Source organism: Schistocerca serialis, chromosome 5, assembly GCF_023864345.2.
Source record: "Schistocerca serialis cubense isolate TAMUIC-IGC-003099 chromosome 5, iqSchSeri2.2, whole genome shotgun sequence".
Taxonomy (NCBI): Eukaryota; Metazoa; Arthropoda; class Insecta; order Orthoptera; family Acrididae; genus Schistocerca; species Schistocerca serialis.
This window is the reverse complement of record NC_064642.1, coordinates 410837498-410859884: the sequence shown is the minus strand read 5'-3', so window position 1 is coordinate 410859884 and position 22387 is coordinate 410837498. Positions and strand designations below refer to the sequence as shown.

General features: G+C 39.8%; 1 protein-coding gene across 2 annotated transcripts in view; it reads left to right on the top strand.

The window, feature by feature from the left end:
• LOC126481034 (syntaxin-12-like) overlaps nucleotides 1-22387 on the top strand; it is a 59773-nt gene that overhangs the window by 6868 nt on the left and 30518 nt on the right. For both annotated transcript variants that reach the window (XM_050104513.1, XM_050104512.1), the window contains exon 5: nucleotides 14225-14375. In XM_050104513.1, coding sequence (XP_049960470.1) covers nucleotides 14225-14375 — 151 coding nt within the window. The remainder of the gene's footprint in view (nucleotides 1-14224; nucleotides 14376-22387) is intronic.

The window sequence follows — 22387 nt, the reverse complement described above, 5'->3', positions numbered from 1 at the left end:
GCAAAAATTTGCACCAAGCAATATCAACTCTCTTCTTTTACTGTTGGAAAGTCCTCAAACTAGTACCTTGAAAATTCCAATTGTAATTTTTGTTCCACTCTGAACATCGAGAAATAGCTCATTCAAATTGACAGCAGATGAAAAAGATTTACTACTTCTAGATCCAATATCTTAAAACTTTCTTATGAAGTCATCATCTAGTGGAAATCTTTGATATACGAGGTCTCTTAAAAAATTCCAGAACATTTGTAATTTTACGCCGATGGTGTGTTGGAACGAAAGGCAGCTGGCATCTCTGCACACAACTCTATTTAATGTGTAACTTCTGGAAGTTTCAATGTTGTATGTCTGTTTAGTTATTGTTCATTGTTGTATTGAGCAGAACATTGTGCCACACAGTTTGCAAATTTCGAGATGGCAGAGTTAGAGGAGCGGTATATTCATGAAATTTAGTAATACAAGCTTTTCAAACTTAATATGACAAATACAGCTTATAGTGCCTACACCAATGGCAATATCTTCATACACTTTGTAAAATTTATTTATTTATTTATTTAATTATTTTTGAAATTTCAATTACAGCTGACAGCCATAAGTAAGTACTGCAGAAAGTTTGATAAACCTCTCTATCACATCTGTAAATAAGGTATTTAGGGTGCTCTGAAGTTTGAGTTACTGGCTGTTTGTTCTAGAGGAGTCCACTTGATTTGGTAAATAGTGAGAAGAAAAATAAAAATAATATATAGCTTAATAACTGAATCGTTTAGAAGAGGGTGTACTCTAGTCAAGTGAGAGTTATTCATATTTGTTTGAAGCTTCCTCACTGAAAAATTTTCCAGGGGTTTCCACTGTTCAGTTATTCTTTCTATTGATTGGAGCAAAGAAAGCCAAGTCGTACATACATACTTCAGTATATAATGGAGTTTAGTTCTATATATATTTTGGCGAAGTTTAAAAGTAGATTACCTTTTGAACTTTTTGGAAATAGTAGTAAATGCCCATTGCAAATTCTTCAGCATAAAAATATTTGAGGCTTTTTGCACCTGTTTGTGAAGCTAAATGAAGCAACTAGCAGGAACAAGCTTTTATTTTTGTGTGTTGTTGAACTCTCCAAAAAAAAAAGGCAGCAACTCCCTTTATATTTCTTGACATTGTATTTGCATATTTGCATTACCTCATGCAAATGAAATGCAATTTTTTCATGGAATTTCTTTCATAACAACTTGTCACTTAAAGAGAGTAAAACTTCCTTTGCCAGAATTGTGTTGAACATTTTTGCTTGTTTAACATTTTTAATGTCTGTTCTACCATTTATTACAAGAGAAGAAGGGTTGACTTTTAAATGTTCTGCTGCTATATTCTGACAAGCAGATAGATTGCAAAGATGCGCTCTACTTAAGCTGTTTTATTTCTACCATGACTATTTTTTACCAGTCTGAGAATTGGGAAACACTTTTTGAACAGCTGTGAAGTATGATCTGCACAAGAAATTGGCAGGGAATAAATGAACCAAAAAGCGTTTCAGGATCTTCCTCATTAGGTTTTATTTCAAATACTGACAATGATGTATTTGAAGGCTTAAGGGTTTATTGATCCACATGGCCTTAAGACAAAAAATGATGATGGCAGTCATCACAACCAACATGCTTTATAGAAATGTCTCATAACACACTGTACAGAATACATGTTGGACATTTTATCAAACATCGGCATTCTGTACTATCCTGTTCCTAAATTCCTGTTTACTTGCACTTTTTAATTACACTGACAATCACTGTATTAACACCTTGGTATTTTGCAACATTACTATCTGAATTTGCTAAAATTCTTAGGTCTTCTTTTACAGAACTTTTATTTATTGTGATCGTTTTTCACTTTAAATTTTTCATGTTCCTTCTTACTACAATCCATGACTAGTGGTACAGAAGTTTCCACCCTATTACTTTTTTCACTTTGTCTATTTATCATTTGCACTGTTTAATCTCGCAGTATCATTTGTGCCAGGCTTGTTAGAGAAACTATTAACAACTTCCAAAGGAGCAAGAAAACATAGAATTCCTTGCATTTTTGGCAAAATAGCTAAAAAAATCCTTTGTAGCTAACATTGTTTTGAATTCTAAAAAGACAAATAAAGCCACCAATTACAGATTATCACAAAATTACTCCCAGCACAATTTAAAAAATTAGAGAAGATGGCCATTACTAAGGTAGTGTCAGTGTGGTGTGTATTAATAAGTATGGATAAATGGGTGAAATGTGCATCTTGTGATGTCGCCCGGTTATAAAAAACGCAACAGGTTTCAGACAAATGTCGTAAACCTTGGGACATCACTTGGTTCAAAAGCAGGTTTATTACTATCTGAAATCATTCATAGACAGATTTACTGTGTACTCAGGAAGGAAATCAGTAAAATCTATAAAACATTTTAGTAGCATATGATTAGTGAAATGTAAACATTACCTTTTTCATTTTTTTAAACATCAAATTATGAAATGTCTATTTCTGCAATTTTTTAGTAACTTTCCATAACTCTGTGATTAAGGTGATTAATCCATAACAGTTATGATCAATCTGTAACAGTTGGCAGCCATGTCAAGAGCTTTCATACCTGTAATAATATGCGCTGATGCTCTCGAATCTAAAATCCATTCTGGTTCTTTATTACCCATTTTCTCAAAGACATTGATAGATGTAGAATGCCTTCCCTCAGTTAGTAGTACTTTTCTCTTGGGCTATTTGCAACATATATTTTTCCTTTGTACTCAGCCTTTTGCTGTGTAAGGATGCAAAGTGACGCATCCTCTGACACTTGTGGCACTTCACTGGTTTCTTCTTTTTATACTTAAAGTGCTGAAGCTGTCTCCTTTTGCAGAGTATGGCTATCTGATGCACTCTTGACATCGTGCAGAATCATTACTTTTGCGCTGTCTCCTGTAATCGAGCTTTCTAACCCTATACTCGTGAGTGCATATTTTTTGGACAGTCCTGCTAGCAGAAATGTGTCAATTCATTCATCAGGACTGTCTGAGTGTTCCTTAGTCAATTTGATGTAGATATTATTTTTTGATGTACTTGTCCACATTCGAGCACTTATTCAGTTGAGAGGTTATAAGCTCATGGAGTAGTCATACTTTCCTTGTAGGACCTCCATCTTCAAATGTGCTCCTTATTGCATACTTATTTTGCCATCACAGCTTTCTCTGTGTGTTCGTAGATCACTGGGTCAGCCAATAATATCAACTTTGATCTTGTCTTTCCATCCGTATTTGTGTAATTTTGTCTAGTGGGCTTCATTGTATCATTCACTATGTCCCTTAAATCATCCTAGTGTAACTATGCTTGCACATCACTCTCATGTAGCATAGTTCTCCTGACTACCTACAAGTTACTGTATTTGTAGGATTTGTTCCACACTAATTTTTCACAATTATCTTTATTGCTAGTAAGGACAATATTAAATAACACGAACTCCTGTGCAATCCGCTCGTTTCAATAGCCTCCAGTACACATTGCAGTAATTCTTTTCTTATTTATATCAGAATGGTTATTCAGAATGTGTTGTGAGCCTGTAACCTGAACTGTATTGTTCATATACCCAACATGTGGGTACATCTGCCTCAAAAAATCTGAAATGACATACTTGGAATTGTGAGCCAATATAATGTAGTATTGTAATAGCTTCGAAAGGACATTGTGTGAATGAGAGGTATTAGAGCAAACTGTAACTTTGTATATGACGTGTATGAAGAAAAGATATTGAAGTTCTTGGTAACATTATTGCAATATTCCATACTTTAAAACTCTGAGTAGCCTTAAATGGTTTTGGTTTCATGGGCAGGCACATTATTTCATATGAAAGACACTTTCAAAAACCAATGCTTTGTAATGTAAGAGTTAACATTTATATGCCTACAGTTGTTCATTTGTAAACAATGAAACAGGAGTAAAATTCTATAAAATTGCAATTATACTGATAATGTTAAAATTACAAAGAGAAGGAACGATAGCCAGTATTTACCTACATATGGTGCAGTTCCTCATACTGCCAATAGTATCAAAGCAGAAAATTGATAGCCTGGCTTTCAGTTCTTCATCTTTGTTCATTGGGGGAAAAAAGAGGCATTGATTGGTGAAACTTGGAAGAAGGAAGGAAAAGGGGGGGGGGGCAGGGCAGGTCACTCAGATGTGGAGCTGAAAGGGACCAGTGAGGATGAGGAATCAGAGATAAAAGAAATCAAATTAGTACATTAGCAAACACTAATAGAGTTTCAGTTCAGAGATGGTATGATAAAATGGAAAGAGTTGGAAATCCCATGTGGTGTAACAGGCATTCATTTTTCTTGAGTCATGCTTAGTGATTGAGCAATGGATGTCCCCAAGGCAGACAGTTACCCTGTATCCATTCGTGCATTAAGTTCATTTGAGGTTTGTCATTTCTGTGTGTGATATATAAAAGCTGTGCTGTGAACATGTCAGTTGATAAACATGAATGTATTCATGTGTTGTTGTGTCTTTAATATTTACCAATGGTGGGGATGGGGTAAGTGGTAGTGGATGGATGCTTGGGACAGATTTGACAGCATGAATGATTGCAGGGATAGGAACCTGGGAATTTCATGTAGTTTAAGGTGTTTCAGAGTTCTAGAGTAGGACAATGTGACAGGGGATGGCATGTGGGAAATATTGGGGAGAGATGGTCTCATTTTATGGCTTAATTTGAGAAAAATCAGTATGCTAATTAACTGTTAGAGACCGTGGATAGTAAAAGGTGGTGAGGGGTCCAGCTCTTGTTTTAAAGGGCAGCTGTGGTGGTCAAATGTCAGTATTAAGGAATTTGATGCTGGAGCAGATAAAATTACCATGAATGCCTAGTGAGTAGGAGGGGCAGTGTTTGACACATAAGGAATGACAGCTGTTGAATTGGAGAGATTGTTTCTTGTTGCTTGATTTGACAGAGGCTGAGATTGGTACAGGAGACTCTGAGATGGCGGTCAAAATCTCGGAAGTTTGCTTTGGATGTGGAGAAGAAGCAAGTGAATTTAAGTTGAATAGGAGTTAAGCTGTTGTGGGAAATAGACCATTGTACTTCTGCAGGAGCCCAGATCACAAAAATACAATCAGTTAATCTGTACTAAGGCAGTGGACACGACCTATGTTAGTTGAGGGATGTCAGTCATGCAATCCATGGATAACCTGGTGTAAGATGGAGTGGACATTCCTCATTCCCTTTGGAGTCACCCAGATTTGTTTGTCACTCAGATCTCAAAGGTGAAGTTCTTAAGGACAACGAAGTAGTTCGATAGTGACAGTGAGTGAGGTTTCTGGGAGAGTTTCTGATGGGTGTTGGGAGAGGTCATGTTAAAGGGCTAACAGGCTGTGTGCATGTGGGTTGTTAATATAAAGCTAGGAGTGCATGGATAGGGACAAAGAGGAATTGGAGAGGAAGAGGGCTGTTAAGGGATTTGGGTTGTTATGAGAAGTGGTTGGTGTCTTTTATGTGGTGGGGTGTTGGGGGCTATGTGTTATGTGTTTGAGATTGTAGTGTATGAGGACTGAGGTGTGTTTGTTTGGAACTTTGAGGCTTGGTCCAATGAGATAGCCAGGTTTGTATTTTAGTTTCTAAGTAGAAAGTAGGGATGTGTGGGTGAGCAGGTATGAGATGTGCAGTGGAGGCATGCAAGACCTTATTAGATGTGTAGGGCTTATAGAATTTTCTAAATTTCAGTTCGGGTGGAAGGATTAATCATGAGGAACAATTTTGTGTGTCAGTGTGTCCAAAAGGTGATAAAGCCCCTCAGCCACAACTCCCCCCACCCCCCCCCTCCCAACCCCCCTCCCAACCCCCACCCTAATACCACATTAGAGGAGCCTCTTTATTCAGCGATGATGGTGGTGGTGGAGTGTCAGCGAACAGATCCTATACAATTCATGTCTCAGCAGGAGCAAAATTTGTCAGTATTCTAAACACGTTGTGGGTGAAGGTTTGAATTGTAATCAGTTTGAGCACTTCTTGGTTTAATATAAGTTTTACAACATAACAAAGTTACACATACCACAGTTAGCTTTTAGAAATGTACTACTATGCAGTGGTATCAAGAATGGAATTTTTCCTTTTTCATGGAAACTGAGAAGGGTATTATACTTAGGGTTTTCAAGATATAGCAGTTGGTGTGGGCACTGTGAGATGCCTCTTTCCACATAGTCATTAAGTAATTTAAATTCTTTATCATTCCATGATTTGTAACACATATGATTCATGTAGTATATTCCCACGTTAGGTTTATAAGAATTTACTAGATGGTTTCCTTTCCTAATAAAATTGTGAAATTGTGCACTCTTATCTGCCACTTGTGTGTTGTGTTCTTATATGTGAAATATTACATAATTATGGTTTGTCTTACTACATTCTGGAATCATCTAATGTGACTTCTAGGATAGTTCACTATACAAGATCAAGACTGATTAGCTTCCATCCCCATGAGTGATAAAATTAAAGATTTTATCATGAAGATTATTAGAGTATTTTTGTTCCTTTTGAGGACTTTAAATTTCAGTTCCTACATTACTGAGTTCAGTAGTGGTAACTTTTGTGATGAAAACAATGGTGGTGATTATTCTGGAGTACTTATATTGCATTTCATTTGAAATATTAGGCTTCATTGGAACTCAGAAAAGAGTGGGCTCTGATAGTTCATGCAAATAAAATATCGTTTCAGCTAGTCACTATTGTCAGATAGTTTTTACACTGCAGCCTCTTAATTTTTCACTGTGGTTTAATTAGCAGATGTACTGGAAAATGATCATGCTGTGTATTGAGAGATAATTCATCATCAAGATAGGTAATCATTCTCTACTGACCATTGCCCTGAAAAGATTACAATTTTATTATAAAACTGTGGATAACATGAAGAGAATGTGATATAGTCTTCATATGCATGCTAAAAAATGTTCAGCAGACCTTTTACTGAATGGCATCCACTCTACATATCTGCTATATTTTCTTAGAAACAGTGGTAGTTCTGAAACTTATGTATACAACTGTTGTAAATGGGGGCGAAGTGACCATGTTAAGTGTAAGAGATGTGTTATAAAACCAAAGGGAAACATGCTGAATATCAGCTGGGTCGAGTGGGAGATGCATTTTGAAGGCTTGCTGACATAAGACAGGACAGAGTAAAAGGAAATAAAGTGGGAGATACGGGAGAATGTGGAGGATGAAGAGATAAGAAAATAACTAGGAAAGCAGTACAGAAGGTGGCTACAATCTGAAGATTGGGAAATCACCAGCACCTAGAAATGTACTGTTAGAGTTCATGAGGTATATCCCAAGCATTCTGTATGAATATTTAAGCAAGTTAAGCTGAAGAGCCAAAGAAACTGGTGCACCTGCCTAATATCATGTAGTGCACCTGCGAGCATGCAGAAGAACTGCAACATGATGTGGCATGGACTTGACTGTCTGAAGTAGTGCTGGAGGGAATTGACAACAGGAATCTTGTAGGGCTGTCCATAAATACGGCGGTGATCTTTTCTGAACAGTTTGTTGCAAGACATTCCAGATATGCTCAATAATGTTCAGGTCTGGGGAGTTTGGCGTCCAGCAGAAGTATTTAAACCCAGAAGAGTGTTCCTGGAGCCACTCTGTAGCAATTCTGGACATGTGGGGTGTCGCATTGCCCTGTTGGATTGCCCCAAGTCAGTTGGAATGCCCAATGGGCATGAATGGATGCTGGTGATCAGACAGGGTGCTTATGTATGTGTCACGTGGAAGAGTCCTATCTAGATGTATTGGGGGTCCCATATCACTCCAACTCCATATGCCCCACACGATTACAGAGCCTCCTCCAGCTTGAACAGTCCCCTGCTGACATGCAGGGTCTGTGGATTCATGTAGTTGTCTCCAAATCCATACACGTCCATCCATGCAATACAATTTGAAACAAGACTCGTCTGACCAGGCAACATGTTTTCCTGTAATCAATAGCCCAAATTTGGTGTTGATGGGCCCAGGCGAGGTGTAAAGCATTGTTTTGTGCAGTCATCAAGGGTACACGAGTGGACCTTTGGCTCCAAAAGCCCATTTCAATGATGTTTTGTTGAATGGTTTGCATGCTAACACTTGTTGATGGCCCAGCAATCTGCAGCAATTTGCAGAAGGATTGCACTTCTGTCCCCTGGAATGATTCTCTTGGTCCTGTTCTTGCAGTATCTTTTTTCAACCACAGCAATGTCGAAGATCTGATGTTTTACTGGACTCCTGGTTTCATGGTACACTCGTGAAATGGTCATTCAGGAAAATCCGCTCCTCATCGCTACCTCCAAGATGTGGTGTCCCATCGCTTGTGTGGAGACCGTAACACCATGTTCAAACTCGCTTAAATCTTGATAACCTGCCATTATAGCAGCAGTAACCAATCTAACAACTGCGCGAGACACTTGGTGTCTTATATAGGCATTGCTGACCGCAGCACCGTATTATGCCTGTTTACATCTCTCTCTCTTTGAAAATGCGTACCTATACCAGTTTTTTTGGCCCTTCAGTGTATTTTATAAATGTATGTGGTATTGAGGGGGAGGGAATTCAAGCAGAGTGGAACTTACCATATCGAAGCCCCTTATATAAAAGAAAAGTAACAACAAAGTTTGTTGCACCAAATCATGAGTAAATGGAGAAGTTTGTAAATGAAGTGGAAGAACAAAATGGTTTCAGAACAGGCTGGTGGTTTGTAGATAACATCATTACCCGAATACAGATCATGGATAAGTGACTGGAAAGGAATTTAAGCAGTCATTTGCTTCTCACCCATCTTGAGAAAGCACATGACACAATGTCACTAAAGCTGTTGTTCAAAGTTCTGTGGTCAGGGGAACTGCCAAAAATTTATGTAAAAAGCATCATAAACCTCTACAAGTCAGCACAATGTATCAATAAAGTGGGGAAAGAAATTTCTAGAGAGGCCCTCAGAATAACCAAAGGAGTGAAGCAAGGCTGCTGTCTGTCTTCCACTCTCTTATTAAAGATGTGCAGAAGGCACTGGATCTGTGGTGTAGAAAGTGCAAGATTGAATTAGAGAACTACACTTTCTTATACTGATGATCAGGTCATTATAGAGGATGATGATAAAAATACCAGACGTATCTTATTTGCTTAGGAAGTTGTTGGAAGAATATAAAAGTGGGGTTTGAAAATTAGTTTTGGGAAGACAGATGTTTATATTGCGGAGAAAGGGAACTAACTTGGATGATGACGTCTTATTAAATCGTGTAAAGAGTTAAAGTACCTGGGTAACATCATATCACACGGTGGAAGATGTGACAGAGATACCTAACATTGGATGGGTCAGGAAAGAGTGGCTATCCAAAAATTAAATCCAGTAGTTGGGTCCTCAAAAATGAGTTTAAATGTTAAAATGCATTTATACAAACTGTCCAAGGAATCAATACCAAGCTATGGTAGTGAGTCCTGGGAACTCAAAGAAAGAAATAGAGAGACTTAGAGCTTTAGAAGTGGACCACTTCAAAAAAGCATGTAGAATTTCTCAACATGATTATGTAAGAAATGAGGACATAAGAAAAAGGAGACATTCATAGTGTTGTGGCTAGAGTGGAAGACAGACAGCTATGATGGTCTGGACATTTCACAAGAATGGATGAAGACAGATGTCCAAGAGAGTATTTTCATGGCAACCTCCTGAAAGGAGAAGAAGAGGAAGACCATGGAAAGTGTGGCTAAGTGGTATCTGAGGAGCGGTAGAGAGAAGAGGAATAGAAGAGGATGAGGAAGAAAGACGAAATTTTGGTGTTTGAAGAGAGAGAGATATGGGATGTGGTGACAGCTGTAGGACTCCCACAACAAGAATAATTTGCACTATGTTAGGTATCTTGATATCATTGTGAAGGGCTGGAGATCCATTATAGTAGATCTATGTGACTGTGAAGGGTGGATGCCATGAGTGTTAATATGCCCTAACTACTGTATTTGCATCGGGAAAAGGAACACCTATCTCTGTTACACTCCAGGCTGGTGTCTTTAAGTTCTTGGAAAAGACACTAAAGATTTGCTAAATGTTCAGTGGGAGTACATCCTGAAAACGACAATGTCATCCAGATAATTGATGCAGGACGGTACAGTTGCAGTAAGCTGTTCCAAGAAACTTCGGAATATTTTTTTTTTTTTTTTTTTCAGCCCCTGCTATACAGGCAGCCCAGCATGACAGGTGTGTTGGAGAGCAGCCTGCATATTAGGGGCAGGAGACAGTTTTCCAGCCTCCAATGTGTAGGCTACCCAGTACAACAGGCTTATTGTGTTGGAATAGTATCGGGCCTGCTTGGCACGGCAGCCAGCATGCCACGGCAGGAAAGATTTCCAAGCCTTTGACATATAGGCTGTGCTGCCCAAGAGGTAGGTTGTGGGAGTAGTGCCAGCCTGCTTTGCCAAGGTGTTTCCCAGGGGGTACACATGTGCATACGTCCGTCTGTTGAGGAATGTGACGTAAGTGGTGGTATCCAACTGCAGTCAACCACCGTCATTAGCAATCTGCATATTTACAAAAAATTTGACTGTCTTGCTTCCCACAGAAAGAATATTTTGATTCCTGGCAAGGGCACTCATTACATTCATATGTAATGACGCACTGTGGACAAGACTTAACAGTGCATCCTGTTGCAGTAGCACGCTGACTGCATGGCTAACAATGATAACTGCTCCTGGCTTGCCACACTGTATTGGGGTGCTGCAGAAATAGATGGGTACCATTACACTTAATGGCAGAAATAGCCAGATTGTTCAAATCTACCTCTTCACTGTCAAAAGTATCATGCAGCTCTAGGATTTTAAGCACTTTTCTTGGCTAGGATCTGGCAAGTTTAGAAAGTCTGCTCAAATTCTAGCATCCAACACATTTTGCACGATGGAATCTTGTGACATAGCATCACCTGAAGACTGTCAAAAAGTACTGCATCAGGCCACTAAGCTGTGCTGTCCTCTATCAGTGTGACTGGTGCAGTTGCTTCCGCATATGGAAAAACTTGTATCTAACAATACCATAAGAATTTGTGCCTCAAAATAGGCATTAATCTTATCCACTAACCATTCATAGTCAGTCTCCAAATGAGACTCTGAGAAATGCTTGGAATGCAAGTGATACACATTGATATCTGCAGTTTAGAGAAAATTTACTATACAATCTGTACCTGTAACATTGTGCACAACAAAGTGTGCCTTCAGTTGTGCACGGTACTCAGACCATCTTCCTGTTGACTGTCTAATTCTCTGAATTTGTATGCTGACATTGACATTGCTTGTTGAGATACTGTTACTGTACATTGGAGTTGAACCAGTTGAGATACCTGGAGTAACTGTTACCTCTGCTGCCCCTGTAATATCTGAGTTAGTTCTGGTGTCTGGTTAACCATGAGGACCAGTGGCCACAACCACATGTTAAAAGAACCAGACAGTGACCCAATTGCCCTCCACAGTCCCTTCAAAAGTAAGAAGCTCACACACACCATCATATAAGTCCTTGGAAACTGTTCATTGTCAGACAGTATGGCAGGACTGAAACTCTGTGTGGATGAAGAGTACCTCATTGTCAGCTTTTGTATCCTAGGATTTGTCTGCAGTGGGGAAGGAACTGTGAAGCAAACAGGATAACACACATGGAACACATACTGATATTTATTACTCTAGCTAAAACGCTTTCCTCAGTGTTGTGGCAGCAACAAGATGCATTAACTACTTTAGTCATAATGATGCGGCTCATACCACACTAAAGTACAATCTATAATTCTCATTAGCAGTCAAAGTCCAGGAAATCATAACTAGAAACACAGGAAATGGGTAGTACATGAATTGACAAAGCTGGCTCAAGATCTAAAACAAGACTGAGACCAGGCACTTGGTGAATATATATATATATATATATATATATATATATATATATATATATATATATATATATATAGAGAGAGAGAGAGAGAGAGAGAGAGAGAGAGAGAGCTGTGCAGAGATGCCGCTGCACTTGTTTCATGGAGGAATTTCCCTGGCCTCAGCTTTCTGTTGGATGCAGGTGTGCTATTCAGCTGGTGTCTGGTGATACATATGGCACTTGCTAGTGCCAGCTGTTGAATCTCAGTGTGGGTTGCTAGATGTTGTGTGTGTAACAGAGGACAACACCACAGTTAGCAATCATTTCTTTTATTTTTTGTAAGCCTTTTATTCCAAGCAGTCTCATGAAAAGCAGTATTTAACATTTATAAAACTTGGAAGCACTTTATTCTGTTGTTATAGCAAAATTTAATGAAAATTCTCTGATCAATTTTTATAAAAAGCAAATGTAACCATTTGGCGACTGACAACAGACTAAATATCCAGTATGGGTAGCACTGTACAAACACTTATCAAACAATGGAAAATCTAGGATGGAACATAACAATATTATGAAAAGGAAAGTTGCTACTCACCATATAGTGGAGATGCTGAATCGCAGATAGGCACAATAAAAAGATTGTCGCAAATTAGCTTTCAGACAGTATGGCCTTTGTCAAGGCAACTGAAGCCAGCCACAGGTTTGTGTGTGTGTGTGTGTGTGTGTGTGTGTGTGTGTGGCCGAAAGCTAATTTGTGACAATCTTTTTTCTGCGATTCAGCATCTATGCTGTATGGTGAGTAGCACGTTTCCTTTTCATGATATTGTTACTGTACAAATACTTTTCAGCCATGTTTCATAATATCAGAAATTTCCTTTTACTTTTTGTACTCTCCCTGTATTTGTCATGTAGAAAGATTGCAAAATCTATCGAAAAGCTGACAGGTTTACTTGAAATAGTGTTGACCATTTCATTATAATGAGTGAATAAGAACTGTATGAAACTTAAAGAACATGTATTACAACAGTGTCTGATCCTTAATTTTATGAATGTTTGTCTACAGTTTCAAGCATGTTCTTGTTTAGTTTTAATATTTTAACAATTTTATTTCCATACACAATCACTTTCATGTTTTCACAACTGACCAGTTACGATCATCAGTGGTCTCCTTCAGAACTGTGTACATCAAGCAGCATGCTATGCCATCTTATGTATGCATTGTCATATATAGAGGATATAATAATAATAATAATAATAATAATAAAGTGTTCAGACGACAAAGAAAAGAAACATAAAAAATAATCCAGAAAACAACTTCTAGAAATAAAAGAAACTTTCACCAAAAACAGTACTAGAAATTTTGTACCAAACTTTTGAACATGCAATGGCACCAAGCCTTTCTTACAAAGATGAAAATGGTGAAAAATAGGATTAAAGAAGAGGTTCCACAAATACCAGAAAATATTGAGACCACTAAAGAGCAAAAAAATCATGAAGCCCCTCAAAACACTTAAAAGCAACAATCAAGTTGTGGAGACTTCATTACAGCAGATGTATTGAAATGGTCAGAAACAAAGATTAGAGTGACCTACACTTACTTTTTACCAACATTTGGAAAACAGAGTTCCAGAAGAATGGAAATAGCATTAATCCACATGCTACATAAAAAAAGGAGACAGATGAAATGTCAGGAATTACAGGGCAGTGTAACTTCTGCCAGTGGCAGAATAATATTCTCAAAAATTCTCTTTAATAGGATGGAAGAAACTTCAAACACTGGGAGAATATCAGGGCAGTTTTTGAAAGGGAAGATCCTGCACACAACAGATTTTCAACTTAAAAGCAATAATTCAATGCAAAAATGCAAAACTTAAACCAGCAAATCTATAGAAGTATCATTTATTTATTTAAAAAAAATTTAATTTGATGTGCAGAAAAACAGTAAATAAATCATTAGAGAATTTGAATTTAAAGCCAACTTAGCAAACATAATTCATGAAACCCTAACAAATACAATATCTAAAGTTAAGGTTGTGGGAGAAGTATCTCAACCATTTGAAATAAATGAAAACAATGGCATTAGACTAGGGGGTGGTTTATCACCTTCATTGTTTAACTGCACCGCAGAAAAAAAAGATGGGAACTGGAATTTGGAGCCAAAATAAAATAAATAAATAATCACAAAACTGAATCAATAATTCTGTTTCCTCTCCCCCACCCTCTGTTTCCTCTCTTTTTTATCTCTGTTTCCAATTACCTCAATTGACATCTTTATGCCATTATTATTTCAGTAAAAGAATTTCTTCTGTAAGTGCTCTCTAACATTTTGTTGCTGATTTTTCATTTTACACTACAGAGGCAATGGAAGATGCAAAAGGAACGCCTGTCAGATGAATTCACTACAGCTCTTAACAAGTTTCAAGAAACACAGAGAACTGCTGCTCAAAAGGAAAAGGAGCAGGTGCAGAGGGTTCGTGCGAATTCTGGTCTTGCAGATCCATTTGGAGGTAAGCTGTTCAGATGAATGCAATTTAGATTTTGTGGCAGATTTTGTAACAGTTGAAAAATGCATTCTGAAAGAAGTATGTTCCTAACTAAAATAATTTAGTTAAAGGTATCGTGATGACTATATCATCTCAGTGGCAGCTATTAGGCTGGAGTTGAGTCAAACATTGTACTAGTGTTTTTTCTACAGAGGGGGAAGGGGGGGGGGGGGGTGGCCTACAGCATTGTGGGAGAATGTGACAATTCATTGGTGTTGATCAGCACTGGCCTTGGCGTGCCAAAAGTCACGTGTGCAGGCCAAGGGTCGGCCTGTCACTTGGCTGTGCTTGGTCCTTCTTGGAAGTACCTGAAACAGCATGAAATTTCATTTACCATTGCAGTGCAGCATTTTTCGCTCAGCACAACACTCTAAGTTCAGCAGAATAATGCTGTCAGCACTGTTTAACCTTCGCTATTTGTTTGCGATATGAAGGATATTCGCTGGTCCAGTGGCTGTTTGCCCAAAAAGAGGCAGTCTAGCGATCTATGATCACAATCTTTGTAATGAATGGTATTGACAGAAGAGAAGAATGAGCATTCTCAATTTGCATAAGCAGCAGGTATTGCTTATTTTCTGTAAAACAACATTCCACTATTATGCAGAAAAAATTTAAAGTAGTAGTTGACAGTGTACATCGAAAAGCCCTTTCTACCAAACTTGCAGGCCTGAAGCATGTGAAGAAATTGGTGGTACATGTAGTAAAATTTCTGAAGTCGCATGCTTTATTCTATTGTCAGTTGCAACAGTTTTTGACAAACTGAACGAAGAGTATTGCGACTTCATATTTTACTGCAAAGTGTGTTGGTTAAGTCAAGGGGCATGCCTGGAACAAGGTTTTGATTTGCAGCTCACCATTTTGGACTTAAGGAAAAAGGAGTGTAGGAACAAAAATTAGAACATCCAAAGTAAATTGCGGAATCACATTTTAAGTGGACTTGACTGCAGACTGCCCATGGTAAGATGGGGAAGAGTTTAAAAAGAAAATCACATTGTAGAAGGGTCACATCCTGTCAAAGATAGTCCAGTTCCATATGCTCACTGGTGTTAAAGAAAATGTGAGGGTTTAAGAATACCTGGTGGCCTTGAAAGAATCACAAGGATAGTTTTTCAATGATTTTGAGGATATTGTCAATCTTACATCTGTTTCTGAGCCTGTTTGCCATGTCAGTTGAAACTGCCACTGTGCATGCACAGATGTAACTGACTGATCTGCAAGATAATTCCAATTTTAATGACAAATATTTTTACTTTAGAACTGTCCAGGTCGCCTACATTGTTTTCCTCAGGTAGAGTTTCTAAGTCTCTGCAATGAGGCTGAAAAAGTGCTACAATATGTTGATTGTGTGAAAGACCGTTTTTTGCTTATGAAACAAAATCAGTCATGATTACATGGCAACTTGAATGTGAAAGTCTGTAAAATTGTCTGTCTCTACCTGTATGCCAACATTTTGTACCAGATAAAAATTAAATCTTCAGCAAGCCAAAAATAATTAAATAATACTGAACATTTGTTTTGTTTGTGACCTATGTTGTTGAGAAATGTAAAATATAAAACAAAGTACTATGCAGTCCATCTCCACTGTTGTTTAAATGCTACAACTTTGCAGTTTTCCCCTCTTTCCCCTGCTTTTGCTCAGAAATGGTGGGGGAAAATGTGAAATTAGGCTGATCGCCTTAGTACTCATGACCAGCCAAGGCCTACAAATTCTCAAGATAACTTGAGGACCTGAGTGTACAAAATGATGCTGCACAGCAGGTTATGAATTTTTCAGCCCTTGACTGGAATTGCTGTAGGCATCAATAGCTCTGGCTGTTAAGAATACACTGCAAGTGAACGAGGGCCTGAATGAACACAGAAACACTAGGAAGTTGCAGACCAACAACAGCAAGTGAGAGAATACATGGTGAAACAGCACATGAATGAACCTCCTGAAGTACACAGAAGAGAGAACATTGCCGAGAACTTGCATCTGCTGAGAAACATGAACACTAATTGATGAGGAATGGCTACCAAAATCGAGGCATATATGCAATTGAACACAGATACTGAATCCAGGAATTGATAGTCTATATTTGATATATGGGGACACGCTTGCACTTTAGTAAGGCATGAACAGTCCAGGTCAAGTACACAGTTGGGCACACTTACACTGTAGTAGTATTTGAATACAGTACAATAACGCGAATAGGCTGTCCTATTAAGGAAATTCAGTTGGGTAGAAAAATATGTGAACAGTTGAGGAAGAAGGAAACCCTGCTCCAGAAAAACAAGAACAGTGAAACACATGTGAAGAGGGCCCTCATTATCCTTGTGCTTTCTAGGCACCACCACCCTCGGGATAGGGGCTGGCCATAACTGCATCATTTGGGTGGAATGTGACATAACACGGTATCATCAGGGTCAGTGTGGCAGAGGGAAGATGGCCAGGTGACAGACGAGACCAGGTGCTTGCACTGCAGCCAACAAAACATGAGTAGGCATTGAAGTGGGGGGGAATCTTGAGCAGGCACTATACTGAGAGCCCTTGTGACTATTCTTGTCATGCATATTGTGAAACCATTATCCTTGTCAGCCATTGTACACTCCTGGAAATGGAAAAAAGAACACATTGACACCAGTGTGTCAGACCCACCATACTTGCTCCGGACACTGCGAGAGGGCTGTACAAGCAATGATCACACGCACGGCACAGCGGACACACCAGGAACCGCGGTGTTGGCCGTCGAATGGCGCTAGCTGCGCAGCATTTGTGCACCGCCGCCGTCAGTGTCAGCCAGTTTGCCGTGGCATACGGAGCTCCATCGCAGTCTTTAACACTGGTAGCATGCCGCGACAGCGTGGACGTGAACCGTATGTGCAGTTGACGGACTTTGAGCGAGGGCGTATAGTGGGCATGCGGGAGGCCAGGCGGACGTACCGCCGAATTGCTCAACACGTGGGGCGTGAGGTCTCCACAGTACATCGATGTTGTCGCCAGTGGTTGGCGGAAGGTGCACGTGCCCGTCGACCTGGGACCAGACCGCAGCGACGCACGGATGCACGCCAAGACCGTAGGATCCTACGCAGTGCCGTAGGGGACCGCACCGCCACTTCCCAGCAAATTAGGGACACTGTTGCTCCTGGGGTATCGGCGAGGAACATTCGCAACCGTCTCCATGAAGCTGGGCTACGGTCCCGCACACCGTTAGGCCGTCTTCCGCTCACGCCCCAACATCGTGCAGCCCGCCTCCAGTGGCGTCGCGACAGGCGTGAATGGAGGGACGAATGGAGACGTGTCGTCTTCAGCGATGAGAGTTGCTTCTGCCTTGGTGCCAATGATGGTCGTATGCGTGTTTGGCGCCGTGCAGGTGAGCGCCACAATCAGGACTGCATACGACCGAGGCACACAGGGCCAACACCCGGCATCATGGTGTGGGGAGCGATCTCCTACACTGGCCGTACACCATTGGTGATCGTCGAGGGGACACTGAATAGTGCACGGTACATCCAAACCGTCATCGAACCCATCGTTCTACCATTCCCAGACCGGCAAGGGAACTTGCTGTTCCAACAGGACAATGCACGTCCGCATGTATCCTGTGCCACCCAACGTGCTCTAGAAGGTGTAAGTCAACTACCCTGGCCAGCAAGATCTCCGGATCTGTCCCCCATTGAGCATGTTTGGGACTGGATGAAGCGTCGTCTCACGCGGTCTGCACGTCCAGCACGAACGCTGGTCCAACTGAGGCGCCAGGTGGAAATGGCATGGCAAGCCGTTCCACAGGACTACATCCAGCATCTCTACGATCGTCTCCATGGGAGAATAGCAGCCTGCATTGCTGCGAAAGGTGGATATACACTGTACTAGTGCCGACATTGTGCATGCTCTGTTGCCTGTGTCTATGTGCCTGTGGTTCTGTCAGTGTGATCATGTGATGTATCTGACCCCAGGAATGTGTCAATAAAGTTTCCCCTTCCTGGGATAATGAATTCATGGTGTTCTTATTTCAATTTCCAGGAGTGTAGTATGACAGACAAGGGAAGAGCACTATTTCACAAAACCATTATCATCATCGCCATTTGAAATATTCTTGGCCAAGTGCTGTACTGAGATAGTGATTGAGATGCATGCATTGGAATAACAACTGTTTATTTACCATAAACTAACTCAGTACGGCTTTAGAGGATGGAGATCCACACATGAGAAAAACTGAAATATCCTTCTGTGACGATCATGGAGAGTGCCCACTCTGATGAAATCCACAAATGTCAGTAGTGGGGATGTGTTGGGAAGTGCTGTGGATGTGTATTGACGTGGACACACAAGGCTGTGAGCACTTCGGCAATCGAGGAGCAGGTCTAGTAAAGCAGCGCCTTTCGGAGTGGCAGACAAGTGTACAGTGGCCGTGATCCAGGCAAAGTGGGACCTTTTGGAGAGACTGATTGGCATCCAGTGGCTTTAATCCCAGTGAAGGAGCAAGTCAGTTCTGGGTAGCAGCAGCAGGCATTGCGGTCCGGTGCTTAGGCTCGAAGGTGTATGGCAGTTGGCCTGGAGCCTGCTGTTGAACTGCCCGCCAGGGGGTGGAGTGGTGACCCAAATAACAGTCAGCAGAGGAAAACACGTGGACAGTGGTAGCATGGACGCAAATAGGGGCTTGCACTTTTTACTGCAATCTACATGTCGTGTATCGGCAGGGCTAATGCTTCCAGATGCTGTGATTGCTGCAGAAGGCTTGGTGGTAAACACTCAGTGACCTTTCTGTTGAGAAACAACCTCCTGAGGTAAGGCAGGGGCCGTACCTGGCCCATGAAGCATATCTGCAATTGTGGTGGTCGAGTTTGCAGGGGCCAGGCCTTGCATGTACCACATTTTGTTGTCCAAAGATAGTTGTAAGTAGATGTCACATATCAGAGACACCCTTAAAACAGGTAAACTTGAACACAGTTTACAATTCCCACATTATTTGTGAATTCGTAACATTCAACACTTGAGCTTTGTCTGGTGTCTACCAACTACCAGTCCATAGCAAAACCAAAGAAACTTTGTTTCCTCCAGAGTCAGCTCATTTTAGTTCAGTAATTGTTAGTGACAATTACAATAAAAAATTACTTGAGATGTAAAACAACACTCAGATCCAAGCAAATGGTGTTCATCTTTGGTATTTTAAATTGACTAAGAGCTGCAGTAATCATAGACCATAGTGAAACACTGTTAAAAAAGTCTAATGCAACATCTTAAGAGCATGCCATTTCATTTCTAAGGCTGTGATCAAACTGGAACCATGTATTTTGTTTAGTAACACTGTCAGAAATCTCCTTTTTATTTTATGTTGATCTTCAACAGGATTTATAGTATTCTTGAGTTTTTTTAAATCATTTTTTAGACTGCAGAGGAAGAAATTTGGAGACTTTGTTGCAGAGGCAAAAAATATTTATTTCATTTTGGTCAATTTTTTCCTCCTCAATTTAAAAGAAAACACTTATAACAGTATGTAACTACCTGGCAGCCATTTAATTATATATGCTCTGGTTATTGTGTGTTCCTGTTCAAAGAATCTTATTAAACTTACGACTGGCAAAGTTATGTGTAGCTATGAATTCATGTGGACACAGTCTAACCACCCTGCAATTTGAATGAAATTTTAATCTGTTGTTTCCTATACTCGTGAAATGTAATTAGAAATGTTGAATGTATTTGAGATTTGTATTGTTACATTAAAAATTTTAAAGCTAAACTTTATACAACAACGATCATCCCCAAAAGATTTGTGTGATTGAAAATAGGCAGATGTCTAGGTGGGGGACTTTAAAAAAGGTGCTGAATAATATTACAGTTTATCTTTCTGCTATATTTCATGAAGTATCAACAGGCATTTTAATCTGTGAAGCTTCTAGTATCATATCCTCATTCTAGATGGATCAGAGTTCATAAAAGCCCAAAATTTTAATGTAGAAAAACATTTTTTAGGTATATCCACTGAATGTGGTAAGTGTTTTAAGATTTGATGTCCTGTCTAATTCTGTACCTAAGCTGTTATGTAGGGAATGTTAATATGTAACATGTTCTCTGGGTGGCTGCCTAATTTCTCCTCCCCCCCCCCTTTCTTTTCCACCGAGCGAGGTGGCGCAGTGATTAGACACTGGACTCGCATTCGGAAAGACAACAGTTCAATCCCGCGTCCGGCCATCCTGATTTAGGTTTTCCGTGATTTCCCTAAATCACTCCAGGCAAATGCCGGGATGGTTCCTCTGAAAGGGCACGGCCGACTTCCTTCCCCATCCTTCCCTAATCCGATGAGACCGATGACCACGCTGCCTGGTCTCCTTCCCCAAACCAACCAACCTTCTTTTCCATTGAGCAGCCAGTCACAACACCCATGTTGTTCAATAACCATTTATTTATTATTACTTTTTGTATTATTGCAATAATGGAAATTTCTTCATGAATTAATGACATAAAATAAGGGAAATGCAACCACTTAGCTATAGAGGACTGGTACATGGCACACAGAAACATGTAATAGAAAACAGCTAACACTAGCTTTTGAACTCTTGCTCTTTTTCTAGTAAATGTGTGCTTTTGAGTCTCAAGTGTGATTGTATATGTATGTGTGTAAGAGCAGGCGCCCGAAAGCTAGTGTTAGCTGTTGTCAGCTGTTGTCTATTACGTGTTTCTGTGCACCACGCACCAGTCCTCTATAGGTAAGTGGTTGTCTTTCCGTTATTTTATGCATTTATCTTATCAGAATATTGTAATTTTATTTGTAGGTAACAGTGCTTCTTTATGTGTTTGTGTTGATTTGTAAATGAAAGTGAAAGAGAATAGTGAAAGAGAATAGATGAGAGTTAATTTAGTAGGTTTATCCTGTTTAATGCAATTATTTTAAAAAAATGTTTGCCTCATAATTTTTTAGCAAGGGTAGTTGTGACCTAGACATGGAGAACCCTCCTTTACTTGCTGCAATAGCAATATCAAAAATATTTCAATTTATGGCTTCATCGGTTCACAAATAGTCTCCTGTGCTGCATTCTCCTATATTCATGATGCTTTTTCTGTCTGCACTCACTAACTAGTTAGAGGAGTACTTTTCCTTACAACTCCTTATTGCTCCAGTATAGAGCAGCTAAAGACACAGATGCAAGGTGAGTCCTCTGCACATACTCGCCACATTCTGTTCTACACCTGTCACAGATACTTCCTATCTCGTAAAGTGGCAGGACTGTCTGTGAAAGCACCTTTGTCATGTACAATTCATCCTATAAATATGACACCGCCTTTTATGTGGCCATCCTTCTTGCTAAATGATAAAAATCACCTGGTCTCAGTTGCAGGTCACCAATTTAAAATGCACCGTGGAGATCAGTAAGACTGTGGTGGTAACCAGAGGAGACAGAGAAGGGAAAGGACAAATCAATGTGGGAGCACAGCAAATTGAAATTGTGCCAACTTTAAACATTTAAGAAGTGAGATAAAGCAGAATGCAAGGATACAGGTAGAAATTAGCAAAAGGGAACAAGAATGGATTGCATTTTACCAGCATGTTGAGGTGCTTAGTCTTGGGAAGAGAGGTGCTAATGAAGTGTTAGAAAGTGCTTTACAAGACATATTTTACACCCATGTTGAAATAAGCAGTGTAGACCTGGACACAACAAGAAAAGAGAAGAGTAAAATCCAAGTCACTGAAATGAAATTCCTAAGAATTATGTTTGGGAAAACGAGGAGAGACAGAGTGAGAAACTAAGGTGTTGGGAAGGAAACCGGAGTTAAAAACTGAATGGTCCAATTTTTAAGAGTACATTAAAATGGTTTAGATATGTTAAGAGAATGTAAGACAGAGGAATACCAAAACAAATGATGGAAGCCAAGTTTGAGGACAAGAGGGTAATTCAGAACAAGATGGACTGACTCGATCAAGACCAGTTTAAGTAGAATGAATCAGGTGTGGAATTCAACAGTTTTAGAAGAAGAATAGTGGTAAGAGATGTGCACATTG